General features: G+C 33.5%; 1 protein-coding gene across 2 annotated transcripts in view; it reads left to right on the forward strand.

Annotated features, from left to right (window-relative positions):
- Itfg1 (integrin alpha FG-GAP repeat containing 1) overlaps positions 1 to 18,734 on the forward strand; it is a 259,553-nt gene that overhangs the window by 93,005 nt on the left and 147,814 nt on the right. For both annotated transcript variants that reach the window (XM_047528280.1, XM_047528281.1), the window contains 2 exons: positions 3,963 to 4,024; positions 10,651 to 10,732. In XM_047528280.1, coding sequence (XP_047384236.1) covers positions 3,963 to 4,024; positions 10,651 to 10,732 — 144 coding nt within the window. The remainder of the gene's footprint in view (positions 1 to 3,962; positions 4,025 to 10,650; positions 10,733 to 18,734) is intronic.

Here is an 18,734-nt window from a genome sequence, read left to right on the forward strand (position 1 = left end):
ACATCGAGGAAAGAAAATTTCAGACCAATATCCTTAATGAATATCGACACAAAAATTCTCAACAAAATCTTAACAAATTGCATACAAAAATACATTCAAAAGATAGTGCCCCATGATCAAGTGGGTTTTATCCCAGGGATGCAAGGTTGGTTCAACATCTGGAAATCAATAAATATAATTCACCATATCAATAGACTTAAAGTCAAGAATCACATAATTATTTCGATAGATGCAGAAAAAGTATTTGATAAAATACAGCATCCCTTCATGCTCAAAACACTAGAAAAAATGGGGATAGTGGGAACATTCCTTAACATTGAAAAGGCCATCTATACTAAGCCCAGGCCAATATCATTCTAAATGGTGAAAAACTGAAAGCGTTCCCCCTAAAAACTGGAACAAGGCAGGGATGCCCTCTTTCACCACTTCTATTCAACATTGTCCTTGAAACTCTAGCCAGAGCAATTAGACAGAACAAAGAAATTAAAGGGATATGAATAGGAAAAGAAGAACTCAAACTATCCCTATTTGCTGATGACATGATTATATATTTAGAGGAACCAGAAAATCCAATGCATTTTTATACATAAGTGATGAATCTTGAGAAAGAGAAGTTAGGAAATCTACCCTATTTACAATAGCTTTGAAAAAATTAAAATACTTGGGAATCAATCTAACAAAAGAGGTGAAAGACCTCTACCATGAGAACTACAGAACACTAAAGAAAGAGATTAAAGAAAACCTTAGAAGATGGAAAGATCTCCCATGTTCTTGGATAGGCAGAACTAATATTGTCAAAATGACCATACTACCAAAAGTGCTATACAGATTCAATGCAATTCCAATTAAAATTCCAATGATGTACTTTCCAGAAATAGAGCAAGCAATTATGAAATTCATCTGGAAGAACAAGACACCCAGAATTGCTAAAGCAATCCTTAGCAGGAAGAGTGAAGCAGGGGGTATCGCAATGCCAGAACTTCAACTATACTACAAAGCAATAGTAACAAAAACAGCATGGTATTGGCACCAAAATAGAGAGGCAGATCAATGGTACAGAATAGAGGACATGGAAACAAACCCAAATAAATATAATTTTCTCATACTAGACAAAGGGGCCAAAAATATGCAGTGGAGAAAAGATAGCCTGCTCAACAAATGGTGCTGGGAAAACTGGAAATCCAAATGCAACAGAATGAAACTAAACCCCTATCTCTCACCCTGCACAAAAATCAACTCACAATGGATCAAGGACCTCGAAATCAGACCAGAGACCCTGCATCTTATAGAAGAAAAAGGAGGTCCAAATTTTCATCATGTCAGCACAGGATCAGACTTCCTTAACAGGACTCCCATAGCACAAGAAATAAAAGCAAGAATCAATAACTGGGATAGATTCAAACTAAATAGCTTTCTCTCAGCAAGGGAAACTATCAGCAATGTGAAGAGAGAGCCTACAGAGTGGGAGAAAATCTTTGTCACTCATACTTCATAGAGCACTAATTTCCAGAATACATAACAACTCAAAAAACTCTACACGAAGAATACAAATAAGCCAGTCAACAAATGGGCTACGGAAATGAACAGACACTTCACAGAAGAAGATCTACAAGCAATCAACAAACATATGGAAAAATGTTCAACATCTTTAGTAATAAGAGAAATGCAAATCAAAACTACCCTAAGATTCCATCTTACCCCAATTAGAATGGTGATTATCAAGAATACAAGCAACAATAGGTGTTGGAGAGGATGTGGGGAAAAAGGTACACTCATACATTGCTGGTGGGGCTGCAAATTAGTGCAGCCACTCTGGAAAGCAGTGTGGAGATTCCTTAGAAATCTTGGAATGGAACCACCATTTGACTCAGCTATCACACTCCTTGGCCTATACCCAAAGGACTTAAAATCAGCACACTACAGAGATACAGCCACATCAATGTTCATAGCTGCTCAATTCACAATAGCCAGATTGTGGAACGAACCTAGATGCCCCTCAATTGATGAATGGATAAAGAAACTGTGGTATATACATACATTGGAATATTACTCAACCATAAAGAATAATGAAATTATGGCATCTTCAGGCAAATGGATGCAGTTGGAGAATATCATGCAAAGTGAGATAAGCCAATCTCAAAAAACCAAAGGACAAATGATCTCGCTGATAAGCAGATGATGACACATATATGGGGTGGGAAGGGGGCAAGAATGGAGGAAGGAGGAACTGTTTATAGGGAAAAGAGGGGTGGGAGGGGTTGGAGGGGAAGAAAAAAATAACAGAATGAATCGAAAACTATTACCCTGGGTAAATGTATGATTACACAAATGGTATGCCTCTACTTCATGTACAAACAGAGAAACAAGATGTATCCCATTTGTTTACAATAAAAATGAATTTAACAAAAGAAAGAAAAAAGAAAAGAAAATAAGAGATATAATTTGCTCCTTTGCTTTTAAATCATTTTAAAGGCAATGGGGAGGATTTTACAATGAGAAGAGACTGGTCATAGGTATATCATCGCACAAGTCTCAGATTGTATTAAGAGATTTTCCCAGATTAGTAAGGATGTAAACATTTCTTTTGGAGTACATGTGTGACAGTGACAAAACCCATCATCTTCATAAGACTATGATTCTATATCCAGAGGCAAAGCTTATCCAGTGTAGTGGAAATGAATGCAGAGATATTTGATATTGGACATAAGAATGATTGCCCGTGGAATTGTGAGTTTTTGATTTTTACTAATTATAAAAGCGAACAAATTACTTAGCTTTCTGGGGATTCTGTGAAAGTCTTCATTATTATAATTACATAAATTAGCTTCATAAATTTGTATGAAACATTTACCAAAAACATTAAAATGTGAATGAGTTTTCTAGGCATACTTAATGTGAGGAAAATACCTTTGAAATAGTCATGGTCTTCACATTACTATGAATAATTTCTACTTTTTAAAGCAAAAAATAAAAGTAATGTCACTGTAATAGTCCTATGAGTCACCTCATAAGTTTAAACCCTTTAATGATCACTAAGTAAAATTGCCATTATGCAAACATTATACTAAATGACAATTCTAGGATATAGAGAATAACTGGCCTTTGCATTAAAAGAATATTTGATTTGACTGTCAACCTATTGTTTTTTAAAGATGTTTTATGTAAATTTTTAAACTTTCCAATAAATCATACTTTCTTTATTTTTAAAAAAATTTTTTTGTAATTGTAGATGGACAGAAATGCCTTTCTTTGTTTATTTTTATGTGGTGCTAAAAATCAAACCCAGGGCCTCAGACATGCTAGGCAATGGTCTGCCACTGAAGCACAACCCCAGCTCTCATACTTTCTTTATTTGGAATTCATGAAGACAATTTTTCTAATACTCAAAATTTGAAACAAATTAATACTCATTTAACATGAGTGCTAATGTTTATGGATGCTGAAATGCTTATTTAAAATGTTGCTGAAACCTGCCTATGACTTATAGACAAGTGTTGCCTTTAGGATAGAAATGTAAAATGTGATTATGATCAGAATTTCACCTTACAAAGAGAAAAGTCTATTTAAAAGTATTTATTTTAGTGGGGCTAAGGATGTAGTTCAGTGATAGAATACTTGCCTAGCATTGAGGCCCTGTGTTAGATATCCAGCATCCCCACACAACACTACTAATAATTGTTTTTAAAATAAAAAGTATTTTGAAGGACTACCAAAATCCCCTTTTAAATGTATTTTCCTTAATTGTACCAGTACAAGGTCATTATTATCTCTTTCTCTCCCTCCCTCCCTCTCTCTCTCTCATTCTCACTTTCTTTCTTTTCTTTTTTCTTTAGGGAATCAAACTTACTAAAATATAATTTAAAATATGTTTACGTAGAATTGCATTAATAATTTGTTCCTGCCTTCAAATGCACATATCATTATGACTGCAGTAATTTACATTTCTATTATTTTCCTTCCAGATTTATTCCTCACAACATTGTCTGCCTCTAGTACCTTCGAGTTTGAGATATGGGAAAATTTGGTAAGAAATCTTTTCTTCGAAGCATTTTTAAATGATGGTTTTCAGTAAAGGCACACAATTTAGAAAATAAAATTAAAGTAATCACTTGGTTGGGTTGGTTTCAACAATAAATAGTACAACTTTAAAAGCCTTTGGTTGCATTGCTGCATTCAAACTGCTGAATATTACTGAAGGAAATGATTCATTCAGCGTCAGTTCCTCTGCAGGTTTTTAGGCATGACTGCCAATTAAACCAATCAGTCTACTCTAATGTGCATGTTAACAGGACCCCTGCTAGGCCGTCAGCTGTTGAAAGAAGTTACTGTCATTTAATTTGTCAGCATGGTGGTTTATGAAGAAAACCCTTTTTAAAAGACTTATTTTTTCTCCTTGCCTTTAGGCTTTATATAAAGAAATAAGAACAACAGACAAAACTTACTGCCAAGTTGAGTAGGATTAAGAAATCTTTCCCCATAGGTTTTCTCTTTTTAAAATTGTCAATAAAAATTCCAAACTGATGGCCTTATTTTATTTTTAGATTGATGTAGATTATGTTAAAGATTCATAAATGAGGAGTAAATCACCAGAACCTTAACATTTAATTTTAGACTACATAATAGAAGACAGGATTTGAGGCCAGTAAAAATGGGCTAACTCAATGACATTTGTCACATACTAGTCAAGTATGAAACATCACTTTGCTCATATGGAAAAGACTGCTTCACAGAATGTTTATGAAAATTAAAACAGTATATGTAAAGTACCCAGCACATAGTAAATACTAATCAAATTTTAGTTTTAGATCTCTTGATTTCTCACCTAATTCTGATTATCTTTTATTCCATCCAAATTAAACTCATAGTCTTTTATAGATGTTGTGAAAATGCTTATGAAAAATAATCAGTTCTGACAAAGGTAAAGCACAGACTGTGGAAGGAGATTGATCATCAGCCATGTCTTAGAACATGGTCAGTGGGGTTGGTCATGACTCACATTTCTTCATGGGCAGAAACTAAGATGATTTCAAATTTATTTAGACAAAATCAGAACTTCTAACTGCTTCTAAACTATGTTAACTGATCCTTTTTTAATTTTAAACATGGAAAGGAAAAGTAAGAAAGACATCTAAACCAAAGAGGTTTATCTTTATTCTATAAATGACTTTTTAAAAATGTGTTTATATTTGTGTTTCTGTTATATTCTTCATGGTTTATATACATTGAGACTCCTGCTGGGGGACACCTGTTTGCAGATGACCTTTCATTTCTGCCTCAAATGAATCTTGAGGTATTATAAAAGTGACAAATGTGTTTAATTAATTTGTATTGGGGAGGAAGGGAAGCCTCAATATAAATAAGTAGAATAAGTAGAATATAAAATTATGAAGCACTTTTAAATATCTCATGTCCTTTCAGCCTAGACTCATCTTAAAAGTAATCAAGTAAAGCAACTCATTAGGAAAACAATCTTCATGAAGTGAATAGATTAATGGAATCTTTTTTCCCTTAATAATGCTTGTAAAGAAAATTAATAAATTGACTGTTTGGAAAACTGGGACTAAGAATTGTTCTTTCTGTAAAGTGGCTGAGTCAGTGAGTAATTTTAAGGAAAAAAAATGTTCACATGCTTTTTGAAGATGGAGAGGGAGATTTTATTTAAGAGGACTACTTATAATGGGGTTTTGAATTTACAAATACAAAAAAAAAAAAAAAAAAGACTATAGCCAAGAAGCAGGGATTACAATTTACTAAGAGAGTAACATAATTCTTTACTAAACTCGCCTAACAGAATTCTAGCTGAAAGTAGATCAGAGTGATTAGACTTTAACTGGGGTATTGTAACTAAACAAACTTAGCAGCATCCTTGCTAAAATTGAAGTTTACAGGGCTAAGTTTGGGCTGAGGATAGATCTCAGAGGAACCTTTCAAAGGTTTGGTCAAAGAGAGAATGTATGTCAGTACCCCTATTAACAATAATCAAGTCAGTAGAGATCTCATATGATTGTTTTTAATGAGAAACTTGTCAAACTCTATATAACAACATACCATTTGACCAAAAAGAACTCAAGACCTATAAAACTATATTGGTTAGTAGAAGTGTAAGAGCTGTAAGAAGTCTCTTGTAGAGTGTCAGTTGTGTACAAAGCCACATGGTAGTGCTCTGGAAGATACAGAAGTGAAGAGAGCTTATGAGACATGAATATGGATGACTGGTGTGAGAGTACAAACCTCATGCTATAGGAGAGAGAAGGTATGTCCCACTGAACTACCAAGGATTATCAGTGAAGGCTTCAAGAAAGACATGGCATTTAAATGGCTAGTACAACTGAGTAGGATTTTAGTGATGGAAATAAGAAAGAAAGAGGGAGAGATAGGCAAGGAAGTGCACAGGAAATACAGGATACATTCAGAGAGGAACAAGCAACTGGTTTGGGCCTGAATATGAAAGATATATTGGAAGGTAAGATTAGAAAAATCTATTTAGACAAGACAGCAAAAGCCAAACTTCTAAACTAAGTAATTTTATCTTTTAAAAATCTGAGAAACTATTAAATAATTTAAGACTGAGAGCAAGATGAACAGAGCTTTCATTATTTCAGCTATTCTTGCAACTCCATATCAGTTCAGTTGCCATGGAGTGTCTGGAGGTAGGAAGATGACTCAGGTGGGATTCACAATAACTTGGGAAAGAAGCGAATGATTAAAGTGTTGGGAATGGTGAAGAAAGGGCAGATAGGAGAAGACAGGATGACCAATAACAATGATAACTTCTGTTTTGTTCAGATGACCTATAAAAATAGAAAAAAGAAGTGTCTAATTTGGGGTAGGAAAAAATTTTATATTACAGATATGTTAAATAAGTAGTTTGAAACGTGAAAATGAAACTCAAGGAAAAATGTAGATAAATGTCATAGGAAAAGCATTAAGAAGAGCATCCTTTATGTCTGAATTTTTCAACTTTGACAATATTGCTACTTTTTCATGGAAATGTGGCCTGTGTATTATAGGTTATCTAGTAGTATCCCTGGCCTCTACTTACTAGATGCTAATTGCATCCCCCAGTTGTGACAATAAAACATATCTGCAGACATTATCAAATGTTTCTTTGGGAGGTAAAAATCATCCCATTTGAGAACCACTGCTTTATGGCATTTGCAGGTAAATGGATGGAGTTGGAGAATATCGTGCTAAGTGAAATAAGCCAGTCATAAAAAAAAAAAGAAAAAAACAAAGGCCAAATGTTTTCTCTGATAAGTGAATGCTGATACATAACCAGGGGCTGCAGGAGCTGGGGGAAGAATGCAGGAACGTTGGATTATGTAGAGGGAAGGGAGTGGGTAGAAGGAAAGAGACAAACATCATTAATTACCCTTTGTACATGTATGATTACATGAATGGTGTGACTCTACTTCATGTACAACCAGAGAAATGAAAAGTTGTGTACAATAAATCAAAAAAATGAATAAAGATAGGGATACATAGTCATTAATACACTTTGCTTCCTGATCATTTTTTACTATTATGAATCTAGCAGTTTTAATAATAAATATTCAGGCCAGAACTTTGACAGTCATCAACATGGTACACCATAGCACTTATGGTTGCAATGCAAGCAGAAAATGGCAGACAGTCCTCTTTATCAACAGCAATGGACTAACTTCTTCAGTTGTGGTAGCAGAGTCACATTGTTACTAGTTTCCCACTACTAATATCAGTTTATGTTAACTAAATGCATCCTATGTGATAGACACTTCATGTGAATAATCTCATTCATCCCAATAGTGGGTAGGGAGGAAACTTGCAAAAATACGTTGAGGAGTTAAGTCAACTGATACGTAGAAAAGAATGAATGTTATCAGGCCTCAAGTCTAACAAAGAGTGAAACTGGGAATTGAACTAGGAAATATGTCTCTAAAACTTCTAAAGTTGTACAGTAATTTCAGAAACCAAATAGACAAAAAAAAAAATAAGAATATACCTTCAGGAGATTCCCCTAGTCCTAGTGAGTTGACCAAATGTTGGATTGCAGAAAAGCAGTAAAGGCCAGTAAGAACACCATAGCAAAGAGTGAAGCAGAATACAGGGCAGATGAGTCCATGAAAAAAATTCTGTCAGATCATAAGCACAGGACTGCTATTATAAAAATAACTTCCGCACATGTGATAAATTATATTTTGTAGAACACTTCATTTTCTGTTGTTCATTTGGCCCTCTCCAGAGCCCTGCAAATAGACAGCATATGTATCCCATTCTGACAATGAGGAAACAAAACCCAGATTAGTAAATAACTGTCCCAGAGCATTATTGCAACTTATCAATGAAAGCAAGACTGGAAACCATATCATCTAAACTCAGTCTAATGCTCTTTCCACCATTCTATTGTATTTTCAATATAGGTTCAGAAAGAAAAAGAGTATTTTGACCCCATGTTTGTCTTCCTACATTAAATAGCTATGGCAGCTTCATCTTTGAAAATAAGTATAGTCATGCTCCACTTTGAAATGTTATCTAATGAGGGCAATAATATATGGATGAAGCAGTTTATTAAATCAATTCATCAAATAATAAATATGTAATTGACACTAATCTCAATGGAATTAGTCATATAGGTTTTCACTGGCAAGTGGAATGAAGAAAAAGTGGTTATGATAGGAAATTCATCTAAATTGAATTATTGTCTTTTCCTCAACTATGTCAAATATATAATGTGTTGTGCATATACTTAACTTTGGCAAGTATGTATTCTCTTTCTCCATTAATTAGAAATATTTTTCTTTTATTGATGCTCAATTTGAATATGGTATGTTAGACATGGGGGGCTGTTACTTGGGAATTGTCAGTTTTTCTCAATAGAAATGAATCATGAGTATATATTTAAATTTTCAGAGACCTTCACTGGTGTAATTCATTTACTTATCAGTATATCAAATTTATATTCATATCTCATATGAGGATAATTTTTAAGAGAGTTGTTTTCAGCCTTTCAAGAAATATTGTATCCACTTAATACCCAATGCTGTGATTTTCTAAAATGCAAAAGCACTTATACTTCAGTAAGAAATTTGGCAACTTTAACACAGTATCTCTAATATGGTTTTAGGTTCCAGAAAGGGCTGGAGGGGAAACTTGAAGTTTACTATACCTATGTAAACAAAATGTCTACAAAAAAATTGTTTTTAAAGTATAGTAGATATTTACATAAAAGTGGGTAAACATGTTTCTGTGTATGGATAATGAAGTGTTAAAATAATTAGAAAATTGCCTGCACAGGACAAATCTTTCTCCTGCTGCTCAATCATTTGATTTTCATGTTTTCATTATACCAGTACCTTTCTCTGTAAAGGTCAGAAATGATTTCTTAACAAACTGACTTTCAGATTTATAGTATCCTTAGAGGAACAAAGAAGGAAAATCTTTCAAATATATAGATATCCTGTATATGATATTTAGAAATCAGAGTCAGTGTATCAGTGAATGGAGATTTTTAGTGATAAGAAAGCTCTTTATAAAATTGAGAGCTTAGCCAGGCACTTTGGCACTCAAGCCACTCAGAAGGCTGAGGCTGGAGGATTGCAAGTTTGAGGCCAGCCTCTTCAACTTTTTGAGACCCTGTCTCAAAATTTGAAAGTAAAAAGGCTGACCATGTAGCTCAGTGATAAATCCCAGTACCTAAAGAGAGGGAAAAAACTGAGAGGTTAGAATTCCAAATTCAGTGTTTCGTTTTATTTTTCTTATGTAGTAATTAAAATTATAGAAGGGAAAGGAGACAGGGTTTTTTTTTTTGGTATGTTTGTTTAATATTTTTAGATGTAGATGAACAAAATACCTTTATTCTATTTATTTTATTTTTTTATGTGGTGCTGAAAATAAAACCCAGTGCCTCACAATGCTAGGCAAGCGCTCTACCACTGAGCCACAACCCCAGTCAAGGAAACAGTTTTTTAAGGCATTTATTTTTGGAAGTCAGGTGTGTGCCATTTCATTTTGGAAAGAGTAATTGAAACAAAAGTTCTTTAGTGAGTTCTGTTTACTATAGGCGGCTCAGCTTAGTACAATGTCAGGTTTTCATTATTACATATACTTTTCATTATTACATATGCTTGAGTTGATTATGGATTGGCCCTTTAAAGATCAATAGAATTCTTCTCTCATCTGAAGAACTTTTCTTAAATATACCCAACAGAATTTTCTTACTATGAAATCTAAAATTTAGTGTCTTTGCTGTTTACTTCTGCCACTATGCTACCTTTAGAAATTCTTTCTGACTTACATCCTGTCTCCTAACTGGAGTCTAAGCTCTTTCAAATTAGAAACTAGTTTTGTACTTATATATATTTTTAACCTTCCACAGTACTTGAAATTAGAATACACTGATGTTTGAAATTATGATGATTTGGTAAAGGATATTATACCAGAATTGACAGCAAAAAAAAAAAGTAATCCAGATTCATACTTTCTTTAACTTATAATGGTTTCTTTTGTTTCATAATAAAAAATTATTAAAGTGGACAGGAGATTGGTTGATTTTAATGTAATATGACAGAAGTCTTAACTTTTTTCCCTGCTTTAATTTAAGATGCTTTGCTTCACACTTGACAAATGGATTGTATTATGATGGTCTAATTCAAAATTTTCTGACTTTCACAGGGTGGAAACTTTTCTGTCCATAGTGTATTTACAATACCTCAAAATATGGTGGTAGTTGGACAGTCAGCATTTGCAGACTTTGGTAAGATTGTTTTGCCTTTCCTTCTCTTTTTGACCTAGTCATGTTGTTTCCTATAGTAGCAAATAACTTCAGTGTTTTCAGAACTATTGTAGATTTAAAAGATACCTGTTCTAGTATTATATGGCTTATGATTACTTCCTTAATAAAGAGAAATTTATGGCTTACATGTTTTTAAAATAGTTTGAACTTAATCCTCTTCATAGGAATAACATGCAAAATAAGAACAGGTACTGAAGCTTTTCTAAATAGTAATTAGAAATTACTATAATTAGAAATAGTAATTATGAATTTCCATATACACATTGAGTATATGGAAATTATCCCAAATGCCCAGGACAAGGAGTGTTTCAGATTTTAGATTTTTTCGTATTTTGGAATAGTTGTACACGCATAATGACATCTTGGGAAGGGGACCGAAGTGAAAATAAAATTCATTTCTGTTTCATATATACCTCATATACATAACCTAGAAGTAATATTATAGACTATAAATATCGTGCCTGCATTTTGATGCCAACCCATGACATGAGTTCATGCGTGGAATTTTCTACTTGTGGCATCATGTTTTCACTCAAAAAGTTCAGATTTTGGAGCATTTCAGATTTTCAGTTTATGGATATTCAACCTGTGTATCCATAATATGAAACAAAATTAAGTTAACATAAACGCTTAAAACTTAAATATTTAAAAACACTGTTATTTACATCTTAATTCCAAGGAATAACAATATCTATTAAGAATTTCAGTTTTCATAAGATTCTATACAGTTAATCAACTTCATATTGATTGGGAACTTCTAAAACATATGACTCCTTTCATCATTTGTTAGGGTTACTATAAAAGGTCTTTTATATTAAATGGGACAGCCATCTACATGACCACCACCTTAAAAGTGTCCCAAACTCATTTCCATCCTGATGTTTCTTCAGTCTGCTAACAAAGACCTCGGTCTGTTCCTCAAAAGTTAATGACATGTCACCGTCTCCAGAGACCTCAGTTTCCTTACTTATGGGAATGACAATGGTATCCACATCTGAGGGTATTGTGAATAACGTAGTATGAGTAAAGCTTGTAGGAACAGTATAAGAAATTTTAGTCTTTTCATTGGATTTACGTATCTTTTGTTGCTGCTACTCAATTGATTGAATCAATTTGCTGTTCAGTGTCATGGAAATATAGTCCAAGGTGACTAGAGCAGGAAGTTTGACAAAGTCTTATAGTGGATATTTCCATATGATGAAAATGATGTGATGTATTGGTTTTACTACATTGAGTATTATTTTAGTTCGGAGTAAATTTCTGGTACCTGGTTTATGGTTTTTATTGAAAATAGTCAAGTAATAGAATGCATGGAACTATTATTTTTGAAATTTACTGATTGATTTGGTTAGCTATATTAATAACATGGTATGTGATCCTTTAGGAAAAAATAAAACGCATATATATACTATATGATTCTCTGGAATTTCACAGACCTCCTGCCCCCCCCCCAACCTGGTTAAAAACCTCCAAATTAAACTTATATGTATTATGATTGTGTTTTATACCATAAAGTGTTCTGCTTTTAACAAAAATTATGAGTAGGTTTAATTTAAATTTTTTATGTTTTGCTAATCATAAATGTGGACATTTATATGTTAGTCCTAAGACATGTAGAACATAGGATATAGTCAAAGTAAAAAAAAAATAAATATTTCTCTATTTTCAATAACTTTAGTTTATCAATAACTTTTATTAATGTATCAACAAACCTTTAATAACTATTTGACAATACCTTTTTACCTTTTCGGATATTGCCAAAAAGACTACTAATTAGTTCAAAAAAGCAGATGGCATTGAATAAAGTTATGAATATTAATTTATTGAAATACGCATTTTCCTACGAAAAGTATACATTTGAATACATCTGTGAATTGCATTCTACCCTTCATTTTCTACTCTACTCATTCCTTTTGAAACAAGATGAGGGAAGTGACTGACAGCCAAGAAGTCAACATGATTTCAGAAATTCACGTTTGAATAAATGATAGGAAGAAGTCTGGATCAAAGAAGAGTATTACAAGTATTTCCATTCAAAGAATGATTCAAGTTGTCTTTAAAAGGAAAAAAAGGGAAGATCCACAAATAGTGGGTTATCTTACTCCCTCTTTTTCCCTATTTTCTGTTGCTAGATTAATTTAGTTGTGAAGTAGTAAGTTACAGAAGAGTAATAGTCCACAATGGTAATAAAAAAACCAAAATAGATGTTTATTACTCTGTAACTTTTTAAGTATTGTTAGAATTTTTATCAGAGAATTTCTAAGTTCATGCAAAATTGATCCTATCTTCTTATTTACATTAACAACTCCTTTAGAAAAAGTTGTGCAGTTTGATGGGGTCATCAGCTCCCACAAGTAAGATTACAAAAAGTGGACTTCTATTATACTTTAAATATTGTACTGAATACCATGCAAGATAGTTGAGATTTTTAAGTTTAGGTCCTTGCCTCTAAGAAATTTGTAATCTAGGATATGAGGGCGATCTACCTGCAACATCTGTCACCCCATTGATTACCAGGGTTAATTTGACTGATCTGGCTGGCTAGGCAGGTGTCCCCTTCCTCCGTCATCACTCCTTGTATGTTCCTCCCAAAGCTGTGTGTTTGGTCAAAGAGGACAACCTTCCCTGATACGGGAGGATAATTTTTCAGTCAAGAGCATACAACTAGCTGTGCTCCCCCGCTAGAACCTCCAAATAAGCTCTCAAAAAATTTATAGTCTAGTTGGAAAGATAAAAGACAAATACGTAAAAAAATAAATTCAAGAAGCTGAGGCAGAAGGATCTCAAATTAGAGGTCAGCCTCAGCAACTGAGTGAGGCCCTAAGCAACCTAGCAAGACTGTGTCTCAAAATAAAAAATAAATAGGGTTGGGGATGTAGCTCAGTTGTAAAAGACCCCTGGGTTCAATCCCCAGGATCAAAAATAAAAATAAAAAAGAAGGAAAAAAATACATAACTGCCACTATATAGGAAGAAAAAATGACTGTTTCATTGTTAATTTTGAAATTAATGCCACAGAAAAAGTTCAATCTAGGTATGTAGGAATATAGACAATTCTAGACTGAGAAAAGGTAGGAAACCTCATCAAATAATTTTGGACTAGACTTGAAAACATCTCTAAGGCTAAAAATTTATAAAGATGTGAAATGCCATGGTTAGTAAATACTGAATAAAACAGTTTGACTTGAATAGAGTTTCTGTAAAAATGTAAAAAGATACAAATGAACTCTGGACACATTGGATTTTCAGGTGAGTAGCAGGTGAACAAACGTCGATTTTATTCTGTAGAAGTAATGAGAAGTAGTAGAACAATTTCAAACAGCTCTTTGTTAATAATCTTTTTTATTAACTTCAGGAAAAATGTTGAATAGAATCTTTTGATCTGGTGGGATACACACAAAGTAACGTTTCTTGGATATGAAATTAGAGTTCAGAGAAGATTATTAGAATCTCTGAGGTGCCAGAGTCACCTTATTTCAAGAGAGTCAGGTTAAGTTTTACAGTACTGTATTTCCTAGGAATGGAAACCAGTCAGGAAACAGGTCAGGGAAGGTGGCGGTGAGAGCTGGAACCACAACTACATCAATAAATGGACTGACAGGCATAAGAAACTTAACAAAGAGTGAATTAATTAATTTGCTGATTGGTTGGATGCAAAAGAGGGTAAAAAAGAAAACACTGCCTGAATGACTAAGAGAATTATGATACCATTCATAAAGACAGGTGAATCAGGGGAGCCTGCTAGATCAGATGTTAAGATAGTCATTGCGTTCATCATGCTGATAAGACAATAGAGCTGGAGGAACATGTAGCCAGCCTAAATTGAGTAAAACCAAAGCAGGTTGGAGAATCCTCCGAGAGCCCAGAGGTCAAGACCTGGATGAGCCCTCCAAAAAAGGAAATATAAAATAAGAGGAGAACAGAGGGCTAAGGGTAGTAAAAAAGGAATGCTAAAGAGGTAGTCAGAAACCATGGACAGATACTAAAATGCAATGCAAGAGGATGACCAAGAAAATGCCTTTGGATTTACAGTTTAGCAGACCCTCAGTATCACAAAAGTTACCATTTACAGAAATCAGAGCAGTCCTTGAGCCATAGAAGTCACCCAATAAATAGGAGCTTTTATGGGCTCCTAGACAAAATGCTAGGCCCTAACTTCATGCTTGGAAGATCAACAACCCATAAATGCTTTCTTTTAGCTAAGCCGTCATTAAGGAGTGTGTATCTTCAAGGAGACGTGTTTGTGTCTTACTATACTGTGTCATCCCTTTACACAAAATATTAGGCTCAGAATATCAAATTCCAAAATTTCTTTAAATAAGTCGTTTTTCTTAAATTATATAAGACAAAAAAAATCAACAAAAGTAAGGTACATTTTCCTGTTAAAAAAATACATAGACCCAAACGTGGAGAAAATATGTGTTCATGTTTTTTAAGGTATGCAATCCCAGATATAGTAGAAATCAATTTTTAAAACTTCCAAATTTAAGGAAAATCAAACTTTATATTTTCTATAGATTAGATTATTTGAAATCCCATAATGTTTAAATTTATATAATCAATTCTGATGCTAACTCATATGTATCAGATCATCGTAAGACCTGATACTTTCTTTTCCACGGAAAAGTGCCAGGCATGATATTGCAGACTCATATTTGTCAATCAGATCTGTAAACAGTCCTGTGATGAACAATGGAGCTAATGAAAATGAAAAAAATTGTCATCTTAAGTTATTAACGTATTGGAAAATATGAAATGACTTAAAGGCATTGTCATTGATGGTTGAGAGCAAATCTGATTCAGTCGTGCATAGCACAATAAATAATCAATGAAGTTATGTTATGAAGTCTTTATATTGTCTGGTACAAATTTAGATGTTAATTTCAAATTAACCATGGTAGAACTGAAATGTTTACTTCAAAACACCACTTTGTAGCAATTATACTCCCTTTATTTTAAATTAAAGGTATATTCAGTAACAATCTTCACAAATCGTTTCTTAATATTTTTTTGACATAATTTTACTATCCTTTTATTTGAATACATGACCAGGGTAACTCGGCATCATGTACAACCAAAAGAATAGGGCCCTAGTTGGAATAAGTTTTGTTCCATGTATGTATTATATGTCAAAACACACTCTACTACCATGTATATCTAAAACAGAACAAATAAAAAAAATAAAAAGTTAAATTTTAAAAAATAGAAAACCCCCCAACTAGAAGCAAAACCTGAACAAGTTCCCATTGTAACTACCTTCTGATACCATGTAATAATCATAATCTGAGGGTTAATTTCCTGGTCCATAATAAAATCATATTGAGTTAAAAGAAGATTTGTCATTTTCATAAAATGGAACTTGAGATTTATTTTTTTAAATAATTTTTAGTTGTGTATGGACATAATACCTCTATTTTTTATTATTTATTCATTTTTATGTGGTGAAGATCAAACCTAAGGAATGCCTCACTCATGCTAGCCAAGTCCTATCACTACAATGCCAACATCTAGATTCATTTTTGACAAATAGAAAAAAAACTAATTGCTAGTGCTGATCATGAACTATTACAAGGATGATAACACACCTTACTGTTTTAGTTGTATTTTTGTTGATATTACTATCAGTTTTTTTTTTTCATTTTTTTTATTGTAAACAAATGGGGTACAACTTGTTTCTCTGGTTGTACATGAAGTAGAGGCATACCATTTGTGTAATCATACATTTACGTATGGTAATGGTGTTTGATTCATTCTGTTATTTTTTCCTCCCCCCCACCCCTCTTTTCCCTCTGTGCAGTCCCTCCTTCCTCCATTCTTGCCTCCCTCACACCTCCCCATTGTGTATCATCATCCACTTATCAGCGAGATGATTCCTCCTTCAGTTATTTGAGATTGGCTTCTCTCACTTATCGTGATATTCTTCAATTTCATCCATTTACCTGCAAATGCCATAATTTTATTATTCTTTATGGCTCAGTAATATTCCACTGTATATATATATGCCACAGTTTCCTTATCCATTAATCAAATGAAGAGCATCTAGGTTGGTTCCACAATCTGGTTATTGGGAATTGAGCAGCTATGAACATAGATGTGGCTGTATGCTGATTTTAAGTCCTCTGGGTATAGGCCAAGGAGTGGGATAACTGGGTCAAATGGTGGTTCCATTCCAAACTTTCTAAGGAATCTCCACACTGCTTTCCAGAGTGGCTGCACTAATTTGCATTTCCACCAGCAATGTATGAGTGTAACTTAGTCATACTTCTTTTTTTTTTTTTTGTACTTTAAGTTATTTTTTATAGACTGCATTTGATTCTCAGAAAGGGAGCCAACCTTCTGATGATGTTGGCCACGCCCTCAGGAATAATTCAAAATGCCTGCACCAGCCTCCAAGGAAGCTGGGGAGCCCCACAAAGGGTGCACTGAGTCAGCACATAGGCAAGTGCAGTGTCCCTCAGCAGTAGGGGTCAGGCAAGCAGGCTCCGTTTTGGTGACTGACCTCAGTGTGGAGGCCGGGCGTGCTCTGCAATGGCCTCCGTCGTGTGTGGGCCAGGCCTTAATATCTTGATCTAGAAGTAAAAGTGAATCAAATATCCATGTACTAAGATTTAAATTTTATATTTAGTCTGTATGTTAATTGGATCCAAATGTTCATATTCTCTCTCACAAAATAATTTCAAAAATCAAATACCTTCAAATAGATGAGTGATAATTATATCTAAAATAAATTATAAATTATATCTAAAATAAACTATATAGGAGAAAGTTCTGGATGGTATGCTTTCTGGATTTGGTCTTATGTGAGTCATTTAAGGTTGCTTTTTATTCCAAAGTCATAAATTAATAATGGACTTTTATTTATTATAGTTGAAAGTTGTTCTTTTGTTAAGTTCACTTATCATTTTTTATTATCGCTTTTGCTAGAAAAAGGACATTAAACTCTAGTTAGAGTCATCAATAAAACAAAAAATGTGTGAAGTTTCAGATGTTCTCTCCTAAATGTACTACCATGTGATTTTTATCACTAGTCAGAATTTATCAAACATATATGCAGACAATTTAGTATGAGGAATATGGACAAATGATAGGGATTAGGTTCAAGGAATCTGAAATATAATACTTTTGCCATCTTTGAATGAATTTTGTAGTATAGACATCAGTTCAGTTAGAGTTCAATGTACTTATTCTCTTTTTAATGTATTTATTCTTTAAAATTGTGTTCCAATCAGTTTTTCTTCCCTTTAGTTTTTTTCCTGTTCTGTAATGAAAGATTTATACTATGTACAAGGAATTGATTACTGTATTCAAAAAATAATTTTTGAGTATCTATTATCTGGACCAGCCCTGTTTTAGATGTTTGTCATATAACCAAACTCTTTCATGGAATTTAAATTCTATTGAGGGAGAAAAGACAAAAACAAGCAAATTAGTAAGGGATTTGTAGAAAATTTTGAGGAAATAAAGTAATGTCCTGTGATAGAAGATTGATAAGGACTATTTTAGGTAGCTAGTTGAAGGTCACATTTGACCAGTAATTTGAGTTTTCGTCTGTTACAGGAGGTCTTAGGGGAGGCTGCTCCATGCAGAGAGAACATCCTAAGGGAAGGTTCTGAGGCCAAAATATTCAAAGGAAAATAAGAAAGCTGGCCCTTGGCAATGTCTTTTATGACTTTGTGAACCAAAGTGAGGATTTTTAATTTTATCTAAATGTAATTGGAAGTTTGGAGGTGGTTAGTTAAGAGAACTTGAAATTAACTAGGCAAAGACTATGAATTACTTGGACTAGGGCAATTACCAGGAAATGGAGAGAAGCAGTCTTAGTTAGGTATAATGGAAACAGAGTTACCAGGACATGTTGAAGGATATAATGTTGGAAGAGTAAAAGAAAAATCAAAGATGACCTAGATTTTGATAGTTCTTGAATGACTATCTGGATGGCAGCACCATTCAATAAGGTATAAAAG

This window comes from Sciurus carolinensis, chromosome 16 (genome assembly GCF_902686445.1).
Source record: "Sciurus carolinensis chromosome 16, mSciCar1.2, whole genome shotgun sequence".
NCBI lineage: Eukaryota > Metazoa > Chordata > Mammalia > Rodentia > Sciuridae > Sciurus > Sciurus carolinensis.